At 43.9% G+C, this 19,116-nt stretch overlaps 1 protein-coding gene across 1 annotated transcript in view; it reads right to left on the reverse strand.

The window, feature by feature from the left end:
- The window catches only part of LOC106653181 (leukocyte tyrosine kinase receptor), a 52,832-nt gene continuing 33,716 nt past the window's right edge, over positions 1 to 19,116 (reverse strand). The window contains exons 10-20 of the mRNA XM_023460700.1: positions 18,848 to 19,082; positions 17,980 to 18,127; positions 17,615 to 17,761; positions 16,655 to 16,808; positions 7,450 to 7,650; positions 5,226 to 5,471; positions 5,049 to 5,150; positions 4,734 to 4,923; positions 3,716 to 4,631; positions 3,443 to 3,622; positions 1 to 2,733 (exon numbers count right to left, since the gene is read on the reverse strand). Coding sequence (XP_023316468.1) covers positions 2,347 to 2,733; positions 3,443 to 3,622; positions 3,716 to 4,631; positions 4,734 to 4,923; positions 5,049 to 5,150; positions 5,226 to 5,471; positions 7,450 to 7,650; positions 16,655 to 16,808; positions 17,615 to 17,761; positions 17,980 to 18,127; positions 18,848 to 19,082 — 2,906 coding nt within the window. The 3' untranslated portion in view covers positions 1 to 2,346. The remainder of the gene's footprint in view (positions 2,734 to 3,442; positions 3,623 to 3,715; positions 4,632 to 4,733; positions 4,924 to 5,048; positions 5,151 to 5,225; positions 5,472 to 7,449; positions 7,651 to 16,654; positions 16,809 to 17,614; positions 17,762 to 17,979; positions 18,128 to 18,847; positions 19,083 to 19,116) is intronic.

The following is a 19,116-nucleotide window of genomic DNA, read 5'->3' on the forward strand; positions in this document are numbered from 1 at the left end:
ATCATTGCGACGTACACCTCGTAAGACATATAAAATTATTTATTCATCGGCGCTGCACTTTTTATTTATTCGTAAATATTATTCTACCCTAAAAAGCTGTATATAAATACTGGAAATGGGTTGCATTTTATTTTGTTAAAAAAATCAATGTTTACAGACTTTGTTTGACATTGACTGTAATATATAAACGATGCAAACGAGTGAATTTACGCGAAAAATGATCATCAATTCGTTTCGGCTTGTGACAAGCAATTCCGATCTGACTCGAGGATAGAAAGGTTCAAAGTATCACTTTTATTATATTTTATAAAAGACGCGTGGACCAATCGTACACGAGACATTAAAGTACTTATATTTTCATCGCAAATCATATGTATTGTTGCACAATACGTATCTAAAAAACTATTTTTTTCTTGCATATTTATTTTGAGCATCGCCTCGTGCTTCAATTTTTTCCATTCTATGTTATATACAAAATAATTCTTATTTCCTATATTCGTTACACATATTACACTCTTTTAGCAGAACACTTCCTTGTCACGACTAATCAACCACTTATTAATAATACGTTACTGACTAATTATGCTGTACGAATGATCATTTCTGACGGCTATTCGAATACGTGCTTGAAATCGTTTTCGCGAGGATGTCTACTTTTTAAGCCGACTGGAAAATTTCTTATAAGATTATCACACAGATTAAAATAAAACCGGGAGACATTCATTGTATGTTGACAGATAAAGATGCACTTGAGTATATTTCTTTGCAAGGGTTGGTTGCCAATACACTTATAAAGAACTTTCCATTATAATGTATAAATAAGTTTCGTCGATTTTCATTTATTTTTTCATGTTTCCTTAGTTATTCATATTGATTATCGGACAATGCTAAAAGACTTTCTCTGATTCGCGTATTATATATTATAAAAAACGACTACGTTAAAATGTTGTGTTCGATTTTAATCCAATGAGAAATGGGAAATTTCTATAATCGAGTGCGCATATAGGAACAGTCTGTCAGTTGTTTTTTGTCGATTGTTTGTAGAATATCAGTCATAAATAAAATCGGTTTACTATTATGTACAGTATGAATTTTCGTTTTGCGAAAAATTTAGCTTTATAATATGCACGCATAAAAACCGAACGAAAGAAGTGCTTTTTTTACCCGTTTCCTATTTCAGGCTCTTACCTATAACATTCCCTTTGCAAATGGAAAAGGAATTTTTACATACGAGAATTTGACACGTAATCCTACGAATTACAAAACCCTGTTTTTCCTAATCAAACACAACTCGAGCGTATCATAAACACGTAAAACTTATATATGTTATATGAATTAAAAAACGGAGAGTCAACTTATGAAAATACATATCCTAAAAGTCTTCTCGCTTATGTCTCAATATAGCCTCCAACCAGCAGATGGCATTTGTACTTGAACGTATAACTTTTTATTATATCGATTTTGTTATATATCGGTTTCTCACACTACACGCCAAATTCAATCATTTAAAATTCGCCAAATTTAATGGAAAAACGAAACGCATATTCGATAAAATCAAACTTAACGCGCGTAATTTTGGTTCACACTACGATGCATAATCTGCATGAATATATCCTTAACTCTAACGAATTATTCTGCAAACACGTAAAAAACGTTAATTTCGTTGTTTATAGTACAACACTTGTCGTTCATAATGATGGTATTAATATGCCGCGCGACATATCACGTGTATTATATGTAAGTGCACACCCGTTCCGCACTGTGGCGCGCATCGCACCTTGTTTACACGAGCACTTAACTCATGTCGTAATTATCACTTGGCCGTGTCAACCCCCGCCTAAGCTTTCGTGCATACACTCCCGCGTGCACGGGTCAGGTATGTGTAAGCTCTCTCGTTGCAGCTCTCGTCGCGCATTATCGCGCCTATATCATAGTGACTCCTTTAATCGCAATTACAGTCACTCATAGCTCGTATTTTTTTCTCCTATAGTAATTTAATCTCGCGCGTAACACCAATATAAGTTATGTGATAATATAAAGAGACGCAACTTTTCGTCGTCCCTAAATGAGCGTCTCCTCGGAGGACTGCTCGGAGCGTCTCAAGCACGGCGACGTTCTCGTCTTGCTCGTCTGCGTCACTATCGTCGAGTAGCGTATCGACGGCATGGTGGCCGATCTGCGGGGCCCGCTCGGCTCGTAACTGCCCGGCCCGTACAGAAAGCTGCTGCCGCCGGCGCAGTCGTCGTCGCTCGCGAAGCCGTAAGCCGCGGGCGGCACGTAGCGCATATCGTCGGACAATAATCGGGAGCTGAGTCATGATCGCTGTCAGCCCCCGGACTGCTGGTCTCAGCAGGAGATCTCCTCCGTGTCGACCGCCGGTTTCTTTCTCTGTGGCTGGCCGTCGGACTTGTTGTCGGGATCGTGAGTCGCTGCCGTCGCCGTCGCCGAGCTGCTTTTGCAGAGTATACTCGGATCGAGGCTCATCGTGGTCTTGAGGGTGCTGCGCTTGATCAGGCCGTTGACATTGTCCAGGGTGGCGATCTCGTTGCCGTTGTCCGGCTGCACCGGTGGATTGCGATCGACCGGGGTCGCCAGCACCCCGGTGTCGGGTCCCGAAGAGGCCTCCTCACCCGGCGACGTTGTTGTCTCGGTACAGCTGTCGTTGCCATTCTTGGCAGCGGATTTGGCGATGTCTAGGCCCCCGGGCGCCACTGGTGCGTTGGCGTTTGGCTCCTTCGAGTGAAGAGGAAACATAATTAACGATCGAATTCGGTTAAAAAATTTAAGTTAATTTAATAAACAACTGGATTTGGTGTGGATTTCACCGGTTCCATGTGAATTTTCACGATGATTCACATTTGTTCACTTCTAGATTTTGGCACTGATTTTGAGGGGTACTAGTATGGTTTTATGTATCAATGTTAATGAAATTCTCAAATTTTATGCAGATTTAATGTAAAATTAGACATTAAAGTGAATGATAATGAATTTTATTTAAGATACTTTTCTATAAAATCTTTATGGACATTTAATGTAAAATTACAATTTTTTTTTTACATAAAGAGCACAGAAAATGCATGAAAATGCAAATGTATTCATTATTTTCAATGCAAAATTGAACAAAACTAATTAAACATTTTGATGGAAAATAAATGTTACAATAGATTTTTTTTTCGTTCAACGCTTATTAATGCCAGCCTTCACCACTAGATGGCAAATATCTTTATCTTTAAATCTGCAAGTGGTAAAGTGAAAATAATTCTATAAGTCAAAGCGCAGGTAAAGTGAAAATACACTAATTTCACGAAGATGGTTAACGAAAAAATTGACTCCATTTTCATATTAATTTTAATGCTAGTATTTTGTCGTGAATTTTCACGCTGAAATCCAGCCGCATATTTGAAACCGGATCACGATCGAGATCTCGGCTCCGGTCTCTTACCTGATTATCGAGTTGAGAGTCGCGATAATCCGACTCTTGAGCTGGCGACGGGTCATTGCAATTCTCCTGGTCGGGGTTCGTCGCCCCGTGCTTCAGCGACGAGTACACGATCTCGGGTTGAGTCGATATGCGATACGTCGTGGGTCGGAAGCGTGGCTGCATGTAGCCGCAACCGTCCAGCTGTTGGCACGATATTTTTTACGTGATTTTTATAAGATCAAAAAAAAAAAAAAAAAAAAACGAATGCACGCATAAAAAAATTCGTCAACCTACCCCCGGATGGACGTTTATGCACTCGGTCTCGGGATCGGGCCTGACCACCGTGATCTCCCTATCGCCGATCGGCAGCAGATCGAAATTCGGCGTCGGCATGTTGACCACGTCCGGGTCCTGCAGGCAGTAATCGATCCTCTCGACGATCGTGGTGAAGCTCGGCCGCTTGTCGGGCGCCGAGTGCCAGCACTGGGCCATCACGGCGTACACGGGATCCGGACAGCCGGCGGGCTTCTCCAGCCGACTGCCGTTGGTCACCATGGACATGACCTCGAGATTGGAGCAGCCCGTGTAGGGCATGTAGCCGAACGACATGATCTCCCAGCAGGTGACGCCGAACGCCCAGACGTCGGTCTTGGTGGTGAATATGCCGTCGAGGAAGCTCTCGGGCGGCATCCACTTGATGGGCAGCATGGCTTTGCCGCCCTTGCGATAGTAGTCGCTGCGATAGATGTCGCGCGCCATGCCGAAGTCGGCGATCTTGACGCAGCGGCCCGGCCCCTTGCAGGTGAGGAGGCAGTTGCGCGCCGCTATGTCGCGATGTATGAAGCGCGCGTCCTCCATGTACTTGCAGCCCTTCGCCACGTCGTAGGCGCAATTGATGAGGTCGCGCATCGTCAGGCTGGTGGGCCGGTCCTGGCGCGGTCGCTCCTCGCGCAGGAAGAACTTGAGATCGCCGCCGCCCAGGAGCTCGAGCACGATGAAGCGCGGATGCTTGTCGAACGAGACCCCGATGAAGTGCACGACGTTCGGGTGGTCGAACTTGCTCATGATCAGGGCCTCCATCATGAAGTCGGCCTCGGCCGAGGGGCTCGACGCCACGGGCAGGGTCTTGACGGCGACCGGGTGCTCCTCGCCCCGGCGGTACTTGTAGATGCCCTGGAACACCTCACCGAAGGCGCCTTGGCCTAATGGTCTGAGCGATCGTCAATGACGGGCGTTAATTCAATTTCATAGTTCGTCGATCCGATAGGCTGTATAATATAATGCACTTCGAGTTTCTATATGACGAACTTACTTGACCAGCGTGATGTTGTCGCGCGGTATCTGCGGCAGATCCTTGAAGCTGTACAAGTTGCCGGCGAACTCGTAGTTGGGATTGAACTCGGTCATCATGTTGTCCGAGACGACGCGCAGGGCCGTGAGCTCGGTGCCGAACATGCCCTGGCGTCGGCGCTGCATCGCTTTCCGATTCTGATAGCGGTGGTCTGTAATGCGATATATATCATCACGTCCGTAATGGGAAAAGTTAGGTCAAACTCGGAGAGAGAGCTCGGAACGCATTTATCAGAGCTCTGTACATAGCTGGGGGCGTATATATAAGGCTACTTACAGAGTAGGAAAAACAGTCCGCTGCAAGCCAGGACCGAGCCGATGCTGACGACTATCAGAATGATGAAGATGGTCGTGTGCACCGAGTCCGCCTCGCTCATCACTAATTAAAATTCTTTCGTTACTTTTTTCACTGGCAAAATTGTCATATTGTCATTTATAAATATCTGGTACGCACCGACGCAGGCCTTGCCGTCGCTCGCCAACTGCCAGCCGAACGGGCAGAGGCAGCGCGTCTCGCTGAGATGCTGATCGACGACGACGCAGCGAAAGTCGCAGCCGCAGCCGCTTATCGCCGGTATCACGTAGGCCCGGCCGGGGCCCGGATTGAATCGCTCCTCGTAGACGGCGTGCAGCAGCTCGGGACTGGCGTACGAGTAGCCGCCCACGCCGTTGCCCGAGCTCAGCGCGCCCGTGTCGCCGCCTGCGTGCAGCAATTTCAATGGATCGTTTAAAGATCTATTCATTTTGGCGTAATCGGTGTAGCGGGATTAAATCGTTCGTCTATTTTCGAATTCGACGAGTAGAATATTGTGATGTTTGATTTGAAAATTCCTCGTGTTTATCGGGATAATATTATGCGAATAATTCGATGACCGCACGACACATGTCAAAAAGTCAGAGTTGACGTGAAATGCAACGAGCAAAGTCGGACAAATATTTTCCCGATAAACCAAAGGACTTATAATACATTAAAGTATATAAATACAAAATGTGCGTACAGAGAGCAATGCATCGCGTTTTATATAACACGATACGGTACATACACAGTGGGTGCGGGATGTGCACCTGAGGATCGACTCTCGCGCGCGCGCGCGCGTGTCGATGGAAAAACAACGAGCTCGATAAAACTTTGTGTATATACATTATACGCTGCAAGCACCGCACGCGGAGCTTTTCGAGCGCGTCCCGCTTCTCTGTGTGTAGGTGTTTATGTGTTTTTTTTTTTTTTTTTTTTTTTTTTTTTTTTTTTTTCCCCCNGTGTGTGTGTGTGTGTGTGTGTGTGTGTGTGTGTGTGTGTGTGTGTGTGTGTGTGTGTGTGTGTGTGTGTGTGTGTGTGTGTGTGTGTGTGTGTGTGTGTGTGTGTGTGTGTGTGTGTGTGTGTGTGTGTGTGTGTGTGTGTGTGTGTGTGTGTGTGTGTGTGTGTGTGTGTGTGTGTGTGTGTGTGTGTGTGTGTGTGTGTGTGTGTGTGTGTGTGTGTGTGTGTGTGTGTGTGTGTGTGTGTGTGTGTGTGTGTGTGTGTGTGTGTGTGTGTGTGTGTGTGTGTGTGTGTGTGTGTGTGTGTGTGTGTGTGTGTGTGTGTGTGTGTGTGTGTGTGTGTGTGTGTGTGTGTGTGTGTGTGTGTGTGTGTGTGTGTGTGTGTGTGTGTGTGTGTGTGTGTGTGTGTGTGTGTGTGTGTGTGTGTGTGTGTGTGTGTGTGTGTGTGTGTGTGTGTGTGTGTGTGTGTGTGTGTGTGTGTGTGTGTGTGTGTGTGTGTGTGTGTGTGTGTGTGTGTGTGTGTGTGTGTGTGTGTGTGTGTGTGTGTGTGTGTGTGTGTGTGTGTGTGTGTGTGTGTGTGTGTGTGTGTGTGTGTGTGTGTGTGTGTGTGTGTGTGTGTGTGTGTGTGTGTGTGTGTGTGTGTGTGTGTGTGTGTGTGTGTGTGTGTGTGTGTGTGTGTGTGTGTGTGTGTGTGTGTGTGTGTGTGTGTGTGTGTGTGTGTGTGTGTGTGTGTGTGTGTGTGTGTGTGTGTGTGTGTGTGTGTGTGTGTGTGTGTGTGTGTGTGTGTGTGTGTGTGTGTGTGTGTGTGTGTGTGTGTGTGTGTGTGTGTGTGTGTGTGTGTGTGTGTGTGTGTCTATATAATACAGAGAGATACTCGTGAGAGAGGCAATTTGTCGGAAACGATATAACGTGTATACGTTGTTGATGCTGCTGCTGCTGTATACATTCGAGACGAATAAGCTCCACGCGCGTCCACGTGCGCACGAGAGCGTGAAAAAGTTTTGACGAATCATCGGCTTTTATATACATGTATCGTATACGAGAGGTTTTCAGCGATAGATATCAACGATACCTCCTCTTCCTCCTGCTCCTTCTCTCGTCGTTCTCTCATGATATAGCAATCTCGTGTGTATGTGCTCGCATCGGAATCAATCGTTCGTCGCAACTTTCGTACGCTTTTACACGGATCGCGTGACTCTCTCGATCGATCCCGCGCGTAAATAAAGTTCTGGGATTAACAAGAGGGGCGATTTCGCTCGACTACGTCCGTCGCGCGAAAATCGTATATGATATATGCTGTAAATTAATTAGCATCGTATAAAGTAGGTTCATGTGCGCGCGGACGGGTATTCTCGAATGCCGGGCACGTCGTGTCGTACCTGTATACACAAATGTATTATGCAAGCCTGTACGCGCGCACTTACCTCTGTAACCGCCGCCACCGCCGCCCGACAGACATCCGCCACCTCCGCCGCCGTAGCCGCCGTTTCCGTGGCCCTTGTGATTGTTGCCGCAGCCGAGGCCGCCCACGCCGCCCCGCGTCAGGGCCATGCCGAAAGCCACTCGATTGCTCGCGTTCGACGACGACGTCGTCGTGTCCTCGTCCAGTAATCCGCCGCCGCCACCTGTGTGTGCATATACATACGTCAGATACGAACATATTGGCAATTGAGACATCGTGAAAATTCAATTATTATATATGGTCATTGGAAAATGATAGATGGGCCTTTCATTGTTGCTTGATTAATCTTCTTAACTTATTCGTAGGTAAAGCAGCTTTTACGGGTAAATGAAAGTTTCCAAGATATATGTGCGGAATACGTCGTCGACTAGGCGCGCGCAACTTTCAGCTCCTCAAACTTCATTTTTGCATGCGTACCCTTGGAAAAATAGTTGGCCATAACTTTTTTAAAACTGTGAATATGCCACGTATATATATCATGAGCACATCGACGTTTGAACTTTTACGTTTTCTTCCGTCGTTCGTTCTGCGCGCCAAGTTTTCAAAAGCTTGTCACGCGCAAAAACGACCGTAAAAAAGCTCACGAGGCAATACCGCGCTCCTCATAGTACGAAGGAAAAGCTTTGGTTTTTTCTTTTTCAAACAGTAATTCCAGAAGACGTCTTTCTTTCTCTCTTTCCGAGACGCGCATCGGGGAGCTTTCAAGCGGACATTTTTCTTAATTAAACATGAGTTTACGCGCATCGTGGAAAAAGTAACTCATCTATATTTATATAAATATAATAATGCACGTGACTTGCGGCTAGCTAGTGGGGTTTTTTTTGACACACGTACGTATGGATAAAGGAAAAATCCCAGACGCGACCAAGAGGCAAACAGATGGAGCTTATTTATTTCGTTTGAGTGTGTACGATATGGGATGTCCCTTATTTTCCAAATTGCACAGAACATCACTGCAATGCTTTTAAAAGTTTAATATGGATTTAAAAAAAAAGAAACCGCAGTTATGACTCTTTATATTATTTCACCGCCCTTGTAATCCAGAAGGCCATGATTATTTTCCAAAAGAACTCCATCAAAATTTTGAAAAAAATTCACTAGTGTTCTTCAACTAATTTTTGAGATTCTTTTTTTCTTTGCCTTTTTTCCCTTAAATTTGTTCATATTTAACAAACCAATGTCTAATATCAGTAACTTTTAGACTTCATCATTAGTTTTTATCATTAATTATTTAGCCATAAATACATTTTTTAAATAAATATATCAAGATTAAAAAATTTTTTATTCACAATTCTGATGCAGCTCGTTACGGAATTAGGCGTGATGCAGGATTTTCTCGCATCAAAGTCACGTGTTTTTTAGTACTTACTAACATATTTTTACATATTTACTTGCGCTGCACATTTCAGCACAAACCATACCGGAGGTAGTCGATATCACCGTATCAGGAATTGAAAAATTGCACTATATGCATCGTCCACGATCTACCCTAATCCAACAATTAATCACAAAACGTTTATTGCAAATATGCAATCAAGCCATCATTTTTTCAGAGCAAAATTAAAATTATATATTATGTAAATTTATCGACGCGACGGTCGCAGTTATTTTACCAACATCTATAGCTCCAATGTCTAATTGAACTTGATTCCTAATATTACAAGTGCTATATACTGTTATGCACTGTATTAGTGTGGGTTCAGAGATATAATTCTCCTTTATGGAAATGCTTTCTCCGCATACCTATCATCTATGTAGGTATCGCACGTTTGTGTAGTAAGCTAATTGTGCGCCTGAATGGATGAAACTTGCATTGCAATTTTGGTATACTTAGTTTTAATGACATGCGAATGCTTCTATATGTATCGCAGTACCTATATACAATATACGTAACTGCGTATGACCAGTCGACTGTACAGAGAGAAAGTATCGCTAAAGAGCTATCACAAACGCGGAGTTACCTCGCTAATAGTAGTAGTAGTGCGTTCGGACTTCGGTCGCTATCAAGGAGCTGAGTTCTTGCAGCCAGCAATATATGTTTACGGATGTTTACTAATTGGTAAAAACGAGGGGCATACTCAAGGCACATAACCTCAAATGTTTCCTAGTCAGTGCACATTTTGAAAATTTACAGTGAATACGTACAATCAAGCGAGCGATGGAAAACAGACAGGACACAGTTAGGTATGTAACATTTTTTGTGCGTGACATGATATTTCTTGAATCATTTTATCAATCATGACTATTATTCAAGGTGAAGGAAGAACCAAATGCTTGGCTGAATACAGATGATGTTTACATTTTAGATAAGTCAAAATCTTGTGAAACCAAAATATTTGAATCATTAACATTTCATAAATCATCGGTGAGTTCATTTATTTGACTTAGGTTCTTTTTTTTCACTATCATAAACGATAATACCATTTTAATTTTAGGCGAATCACACGAATAAGGTTATGGCGTTACACGAAGAGTTGGACGAGAAAATATTCATAGATATCGAATGCAAAGATGTTAAATCAAAATTGACGTCTCATTCGATAAACATTTGCAAATTAGAGCATCAAGAATTTCAACCTATTGTGAAAATTGAAGAACAAATTGAAAGTAATTACTCTAATAAAAATATATCCATTGATTTTGAGTGCAAAGACGTTAAGCTTGAACCGACGCGTCTATCAGCAAACATCTGCAAAACTGTACATCAAAGTTATCCACCAATTGTGAAAGTAGAAAAACGCAATCAGACTTATTTCTCAGATGATAAAAATCCGATAATTTTGATAAAAAAAGCATTCGATTATGATAATAATTGTAAATTTCCACTCGATATCCAATTCAAACGTGGAGAATCCAAGAATGTGACAGTATTTGATAAAGGTACTCGTAACAAATTATTTCGTAATTCAAATCAGAAACGATACGAAGGAGATCTGAATCTCAAAATAAATATCAATGCACAACATAAGAAAATTAAATATGGGTGTGAAATTTGCTACAAATCATTTAGATGTCCGAGTAAGCTTAAACAGTATATTATGAATGTACATAATCGTAACAAACCTTTCAAATGTGAACCATTTGGAATAAAAAGTAACCTCAATGTTCATATAAATGCAGTACATAATAAGAGCCAACTCTTCGAATGTGCGATTTGTCACAAATCATTTGGATTAAAAAGTAACCTCAAAATTCACATCAATACAGTACATAATCGGAACAAACCCTTCGAATGTGAGATTTGTTGCAAATCATTTGGACGAAAAAATCACCTCGAATGTCACATAAATTCAGTACATAATCGTATGAAGCCTTTTGAGTGTGACAATTGCCACAAATTATTTGGATACAAGCATATACTCAAAAGGCATAAAATGACGGTACATGATCTCATCAAACCCTTTGAATGTGACATTTGTCAAAAATTATTTGGACGAAAAGGTGACCTCAAAATTCATGTAAATGTTATACACAACCGAAGTAAACCTTTCGAATGTGAGATTTGTCACAAATCATTTGGATTAAAAAATAGTCTCAAAATTCACATCAATGCAGTACATAATCGGAGCAAACCTTTCGAGTGTGACATTTGTCATAAATCATTTGGGCAAAAATGTACCCTTGACACTCACATTGATGATCACATCAGCAGCAAACCCTTCGAATGTGAGATTTGTCACAAATTATTTGGATACAAGCATATACTCAAAAGGCATAAAATGACGGTACACGATCTCATCAAACTCTTTGAATGTGACGTTTGTCAAAAGTCATTTGGATACAAGGGTAACCTCAAACGTCACATAAATACAGTACATGATCGGAGCAAATCCTTCGAATACGAGATTTGTCACAAATCATTTGGACAAAGATGTTCCCTCAAAACTCACGTTAAGGCACACAATCTTAGAAGCTAAAGATTCTTTGCCAAACATTTCAACCCGATGAAGAATTCTATGCTCACGCGAGTACGATTTGTAACTTTCGAAAATCTCTCGTATGAATATTCTTCAATTTTGTTAAGAGTAATAAAACTTTTTAAACTATAATTCATTTTGTTATAACTGTAAAAAAACCTTTTACTGACATCCTTATTTTGCACGAACTAAAATATATCATCATTTGACTCTTCTCCGTAGCATCTGCGCACTATTAGTATGATAGAAGAAAATCCTTTCCTTGAAGCAAGATTTAAAGAAAAAAATGCAACCAATAAAAGCTCTTAAAAATTAGTTAAAGAATACGTGTGATTTTTTTGAGGAATTTTTCGAGAACTTTTTTTTTAAATGATAATAGCTTTCTGGATTACACGTTTTTCATTCTTTTTTTAGGTCTAAACAAACTTTCATAAGCATTCGAACGAAGTTTTAAGCAAGTTGTAAAAAAAGGGACACCCTAGCTTATACGCCATATATATTCGATAAATGTGAAAACTCTGGAGCATCAGAGCGATAAAAATTTCACGTGTGCGAAGAAAGAAGGGATAGCGCGAGCGGCATTGAAAGTATAGACAACCGCGTAGCTCATTGCTTCCAGCTCTTCTCCTCTGCTTTAGATTATTCTTATTCCCGCGCGTACATGTGCTAGCGCGTCTGTATAATATACGTCAAACGTGGCGTTCGTAATGAATTTTCTCATAATTTCATTGAAGGAAGCTTTGAATACTTGATAAAGCGGCGTATGATTTCAACATCGAAAACGGCAAAGTATATAGTGAAAATTTGGAGTGTATAAGCGTAATACATGTTGCAAAGGAAATGCTTAACGTTTACCACTGTATATGGAGGTAGTAGGTACTTGCGTTGGCGGAAACTGATAAATAAACATCATCTATTTAAGTTGCCTTAGGCGCGGCGCGGCGCGCGCGTGATAAAATATTTACACTCAGCTTCGTTTCGTACACACGCGCATACGTTGTATACCGCGATGATCGAACTTCGCGTTCGCGCATCTTGACGCTATACCTTCGGGCGCTGCTGCTCCGCTTAATTATATATTCGATTAATTATTTAGCTTCAAAGTAGAGAGAGAGAGAGAGAGAAACGAAGTTTCGAGCTTCGCGATCGACTGCCTCTCGCAACTGTCGCGCAGTTTCCGAACGATTCCGCAACTACACAAACGCGTACGTATTCAAGTATATAAGTATATACCCTCGTTGGAAATGTGCGGGGCAAGTTCGCAGAATTGATAAAACTCATATGTATATGTACATGGCAAAATACATGCTAATCGTATGTGCCGTGGCACGTATTACGCAATTAGGCTAATCGAACTGTATCGAGGCGGAAACGGACTCGAGGATTCGAATTACAATTTACGCCTGGCTGTCGGGGACGAAAGAGAATGTCGAACGTATATATCGGAAAATCTAGGTCAACCGTGCACCACTGATAAAAAACACACTTTCAGGTGCGCGTCTGCATGTGGGGAGACATTTTTTCTCCTTTTCTTCTTTCTCGTTAAACTCATCCCTCTGTGTTTTGTTCGATCCCCATCGCGTATACGTAGATGAGGGGAGAGGAATCTCAACGATAGCGATACACTTGGCTCTCGGCTCAACGACCCCTTTCTTTTGGCCGCTCGAATTTTCCATTCGAGGCGTACAAATACATGCAGCAGGACACCGGACGGACACACAACGGATCGTATATTACCCGCGCACAAAGGATATCGCGAGTAATTTCCGCACTCGGGCCAGCAGCTCTTGCAGCCGCGTTCATATTAACATAGTCATTCGGAGCGTAAAATAGACATGTAATTAAAGTCGTGACGCTTAAAGCTCCGCACGCGTACACACTTGTACACACGTATAGGCGCAATGTATGTAAGGTCGGTCGGGTAGCGCGCAGTTCCTCGCAGTTGCCGAGCGCGCACGATGATCGTAATATGGTTTATACCGAAGCTGGTGCAGTGGTGCAGGCGTACTGCAAAACACAAGCTGCCGCGTACATTTAAGCACCAACTATTTTAATGCATATTCAAAGGGCGAGAGATGGCGAGAGGCTGTTATATATATGCACGAGAATATTCTCATTGCTTACATTAGCGCAAAACGGGGGGAGGGTGGGTATTAATTACCCGAAAGTTTTCAAGCTCTTTATATCCTTGGAGGATATTATACCGGAGCGCTCTCGACTCTCTCTTTCTCGCTCGCCGAGCGCCGTTGACTGTATATACATACTTTTGCTTACACTTTAATGGGTAAACAAATCTCCGAGCTTTTTTACGTATCTAATCGTGGCTCGAGACTGTATACCAGTGGCAACGTTGTTGCGCATATGCTGAGCGGTTAGATAGAGAACGATTTAAGGTGTTCTCATAAAAATCGATGCATTTTTTCTATTCACATTTTTCTTGTTTTTTCGCGTTTTCAAAATTTACATTGTGTAACAATCTATAGGTTTGAATCAATAAGTCTAATTTCTAGTCTTTACGTCTACGATTTTCGTTTATCGAAAAAAAAGATCGTTTAAACATTTACCTGAACTACAGTGGTTATTTGATCTCGATATAACGTTGCTTTTTTGAAAAAATGTTCGGTAGTAATAGTTTTCGCGGACAAAATTTGAAAAATAATAGTTTTCGTTGGCATTATTTGTCATTTATTATTATTATTTTTTTGCTGAAAATATTTTGGTGGTGATGGTCTTCGCGGACTCAAAAGAAAAATAATAATTTTTTATGAACTTGTTAAATGGGATTTACAGCGGCGATAGGATGCCTGGGATAATAAATATGCACGAATGAGCTTTTTCTTCTTAAGATGATCAGGCGCTTATCAATAAAAAAATCTAAATTCATTTTTTTCTTATTATATTTATTTGAATGATATCAAACTTATGGAACATTTAATAATCGATCCCCTTCACAAGCTTTGGCCTGTCGCAGCCAAGCAAATATTATATAAATCTCTGTTCGTGAATGAATCATCGATGATCATCTCGCAGCACTCGAATGGCAATCGGTAGTGCGTCAGTTCCATGAAATAATGAACGGCCCAGGATTGGAAGAATCTTCTCGATAGCTGCTCGCACAGACTTATACTTATATACTCCACCAATTTATGGTTAGACGAATGCAAATATTGTATGACACCATCAAATTTCTCGTACGCCAACTCGTCGTAGTCTATATACTCCGCATAGGTGACGAGTTTCTTCGCCTCTTTGGGTCGCGACTCGATCAGATCGTACAGCGACACACTCGGATTTACCGTTATCTTTTTAGCAATTTCTTTTTGGTAAGGTCCACCGTAAGTCGACAATTTATAATGATTCGTCGACGGCTCGATCAATCCGCGTGCGGCAAAAAATTTCATGATCGTAAGGATGTCGCTTGGCTTCGATTCGTAGCCTCTATTCTCGAGGCGCTCGAGGCTGTCCAGGGCACCAGCCGCTAATCTCACTTTCATAGGTCCCAAAAAATTTCTATACCGCGACTCCAATCTCTCGGCGAAGTAGTCCTGGGTGGGAAAACGAAAGTTGGCCAGATCGGCGCCACGATCCAGGAGAACGGTTACCGTGTTCGGCATGAGATTCGCCACGGCCCACTGCAGCGGGGTGCGGCCCTTCTCGTCCCGGGCGTCGACCTGCACCGGCTTCTTCAGTTCCGCGCAGATCTCGAAGAAGAGCTTGGCCGAGCCGTCGTCGTAGCCGTTACGGGCGATTACGTGCAGCGGCGTGAGCCCCTCGTCGTTGGCCAGAGTCGGATCGGCGCCTCGTCGGAGCAGCAGCTCGGCCAGCTCGCGGTTGTCCCGATCCAGGGCCAGGTGCAGCGGCGCGTTGCCGTCCAGCCCGTCGCGAGCGTTCACGCGCACCTGCCGCCGAGCCGCGTCGTTGCACCTGAAAAACACCTCCGCCAAGTCGTCGCGATGGAATCTCTTGCAAAGGACGTGCAGCGGAGTCTGTCCCTTGTTGTTGGCCAAGTTCGGATTGGCGCCTTTTTCCAGCAGCAGCACGGCCGTCTCGACGGCCTCGTGGGCCAGAGCCAGGTGCAGCGGCGAGTCGCCCGTTTTCGTCACCGGCAGGTTGGGATCGATCCGGCCGAGCTCGAGGAATTTCTTGACGACGTCGTGGCAGTCTCGCGCGCACGCCGCATGAAAATGTGTGAATCCATGCTCGTCGATGTAATTCGCGTGAAATCGGTCGTATATTTTGAAAAACTGACGGACCAAGTAGCCGTTGCCGCGCCGATGGGCATGATGCAACGGTGTGGTACGCGACAGCAGTGCTGCGGGCTTACCGTGTTCAACATCGACCTCGGGCTCGTTCTTGTAGCCGGTTCGGATCACAAACTCGACGAAGGGCCTACGGTCACGACAACCTTGTGTGGAATACACGAAATTCGTGAGAAGATGCTCGATTTCATCGGGCCGAAAGATTTCTCGGAGATCGGGAAGTTGGTCCCTCCATGCGTAAGCCAAACTGTCGAGTTTACCGAAGACATTGTAATGGTCATTGACGCAACCGAAAATTGGATCAGTTTCTATGATTTCTCCGCGGTGCAGAAAATGATTCCACAAGCTCCTCAATTTGTCCAAGTTGCTGGACATCGTCGTCGCAGCCACTTACAATTCAAGATTATCAATATCCCTTTTTTTTTCTCACAAGATTCACGCGTTGTTCACACTGCTGCGTCTTAACGTATACTGACTATATAAAATATACCATAATACGATCTTATACAGAAAGATATGGCCCTAGCAGTAGCTGGAAACTAGAATAGATATTACGAGCAGCGCGCGAGATATACTTAGAGCGTGGGTGTCGCTAAAATTGGTAACGAATTTCAACATAGACTTATGGGCTTTTTTTAATCTTTACCCATGCGCCGATTGACGGCAAGGTCAATGCAGACGCTGTAGCACCCACAGCGCGACGCAGAGGGATCGCGATAAAGCTGCTTCTACGTTACCAAATGGCATGTCGTGTGCGGGACTGCGACCGACGCGTTCAACGCACCACATCGCTTTTAAAGTTTATAACAAAAAACTCGGATACTTGCAAAAAAATCTAAAACTAAAAAGCTTTTTCGCCTACTCGCACTACCCTATGAAACGCCTTTTCGAGGCACGGAGGTATATAACAACAAAATATTTGAAGTTGTGCAGAGGAGACTTCAGCAGTAATTGCAATTAGGCATTGAACAATAATGACGAAGATACTCACCGGCATCCTTTTGCGAGGACGAGCCACCCACCGGCTTCAGGTGGGCCGGTATTCGGGTCTGGCCGTGCTGATGATCGTCGCTGAAGCGGGTCGGTCCGAGGCCGCCGCCGCCGCCGGCAATCAGCAGCGGCACTTGCTCGCCGTTGTCCTTCAACTATACATACAGATACATGCGATACGATGAGATAAAAAAAGCGACGAGCAAAAAAATATTTGCGCAAAAAAGGAAGAGAATAGAGAGGATTGCTCGTGTGGTTCGGTTATGATTCACACTATCTATCGTTATATACCCACTCTTTGATTTTCTACGTGCGCGGCAAACGCCGTCCAATCAATCGTCGCCCGGGAGCGAGCAAAAGTTTTTCTTTTCCGCGTATATACATATACGCGATATGTAGGTACGTGCGAATGGTACATATGAAACTCGAATTTTCACAAATTCCGAACTTTCCTTGTTAGCGTAGCGCTTGAATTGCTGCGCGTCTCGGGGGCTTTTTTTTTAAATCCCACTTTTTTTCCCCGTGAACATAATGTTATATATATGCACGAGAGCGAGTGAAAAGCTAGTAGTTTGTGAAAAGATAGTGTTTGCGCGCGGGCGGTTGGGAGCGCGTTTCGAGTTTCCGTGTCCGCCGCCGCGGGATGATGTAATAATTTACTTTCGTGTAACGTTCTCGCCGCGTGCAATCTTAATTGTGAAAAATCACTCCGCGTCCGCGCGCTGCTTTTTGACGTTAAAAAAAAGGGGAAGCGTATAGAAATGAAGAAAAAATTGTGCTTTTCGCGAATGCAGCAGCAGCAGTAGTGGTAGATGATGATGACGAACAAAAGCAGCTCGGGTAAAATGAGATATTCGCGCATAATTGTGCTCGCGAATTACATAACGCGTGTTGGGCTGGGTGTCAACGTTGGTGACTAGGAAAAAAAAGTACACGAGACAGAGTGAAAAATATTGTTTACGGTAAAAATGTAAGTCGCTCCGCCGCCGCCGCCACCGCCGTCCCTGGGCTCGATGTTCTTCACTTGGCGGACCAGCGAGATGTTGTCGGCCAGCGAGCCGTTGAGACCGCCATTATAGATGCACGAGTCGTTGCTCGAGCCGAGCTTCTGCAATGCATAAAAAAAAAGAAAAGAAAATAAAAACGAGGGGGAAAAAAAACACGCGAAAGAAGGAAGCGTTATTCAGATCCAATTTTAAACCACTTTATGCGCGATCGAGACTCTATATATCTATATTATTGAGAATCGATCGCTTGGCTCAATCTATTTGTATATAAGGCGATGCACAGAGTGTGTGTGTGTGTGTGTGTATAGATAAAATGTACCTTGGGGCAAGCATCTGTGCCGGACTGTCCAATCATGAAGTAAATTTGTTGGCCCTTCTCGAGCTCGAGGACGCCGCGCGCCATGGCCCCGAGCGAGCTGCCCATCGACAGCGCGCCGACTCCTCCGCGCGCCCCAACGGCGATCAGTCTGTGGGATCGAGTATGTCCATATAGTATATTGAAGTATATATATAGTATAGTTATGTAATAGGTATGCACACATGCCATCGAATCATGAAATTTTCCGGTCAATTTATCGGATACTCTTTGAGGCAATTAAGCTGCCCGATATGCGTGGGCCGTTTTTTTTTTTTTTTTCGTTGAAAATTAAATTACGCCTCGCGCAACGATGCACGGCATCGGCTGAATGTACAATGTACGTACGTTTATTTTTTGTTTTACAACGATCTCGCGTGTACGCTATAGGCAAGTATATACGGTCGTATAAACGTCGTTATCCCTTTTTTTGCTGCTGTGTTGCTATACAATTTCGTGACTCGCGTTCTCCGAGGCAGAGAGATAAAAAGTACCTCGCGCACGAGGACACACGTGTGCCGTTGCTGCTTCTGCGGTTGCCGACCAACGTCGGATGCCATTTTCAAGGGGAAAGGAAAACCTCTCAGGCTGCTGCGCGCCCTAGTCTAGCTCCGCAGTTTAGTATTTCTTTATCAATAAAACGTCGTCGTAATTGCCATGACGCGAGCAGTAGAGCTTGCGAGTAAAAAACAGAAGCAGCTGCAGGTCAGGCCACGTAACACGATACGCCGCGCTCGACGATGCAATTTTTTTTTAGCATGTTTATAGGAGAGATAGTATACGGTTAATCCGAGAGCTTAGAGAGAGAGAGAGAGAGAGCAAGAAGTCTTACGTGTAGAAGCCGCCGCTCGGCACGGTCCAGCGCTGGATACCCTTGCCCTGAAGCGAGGAGTCGCCGCCCTCGTCGCTCGAGGCCTCGGACAGCACCTCGAGCAGCAGCTCCGTACCCGGCAGCGTCTGTAGGGTCTCGTTGCCGCTGCTGCTGCCGATACTGCTGTAATGCTTGAGACACTGCTCGGGCGTCGGGCCGAAGCGACCCGTCTGGTCGCAGCTCGTCACTTGCATCACTGCAAAAGACACAGGTTGATTCATTGTCTATAT

The sequence above is a fragment of the Trichogramma pretiosum genome, unplaced genomic scaffold (genome assembly GCF_000599845.2).
Source record: "Trichogramma pretiosum strain Unisexual culture from Peru unplaced genomic scaffold, Tpre_2.0 scaffold30, whole genome shotgun sequence".
Taxonomy (NCBI): domain Eukaryota; kingdom Metazoa; phylum Arthropoda; class Insecta; order Hymenoptera; family Trichogrammatidae; genus Trichogramma; species Trichogramma pretiosum.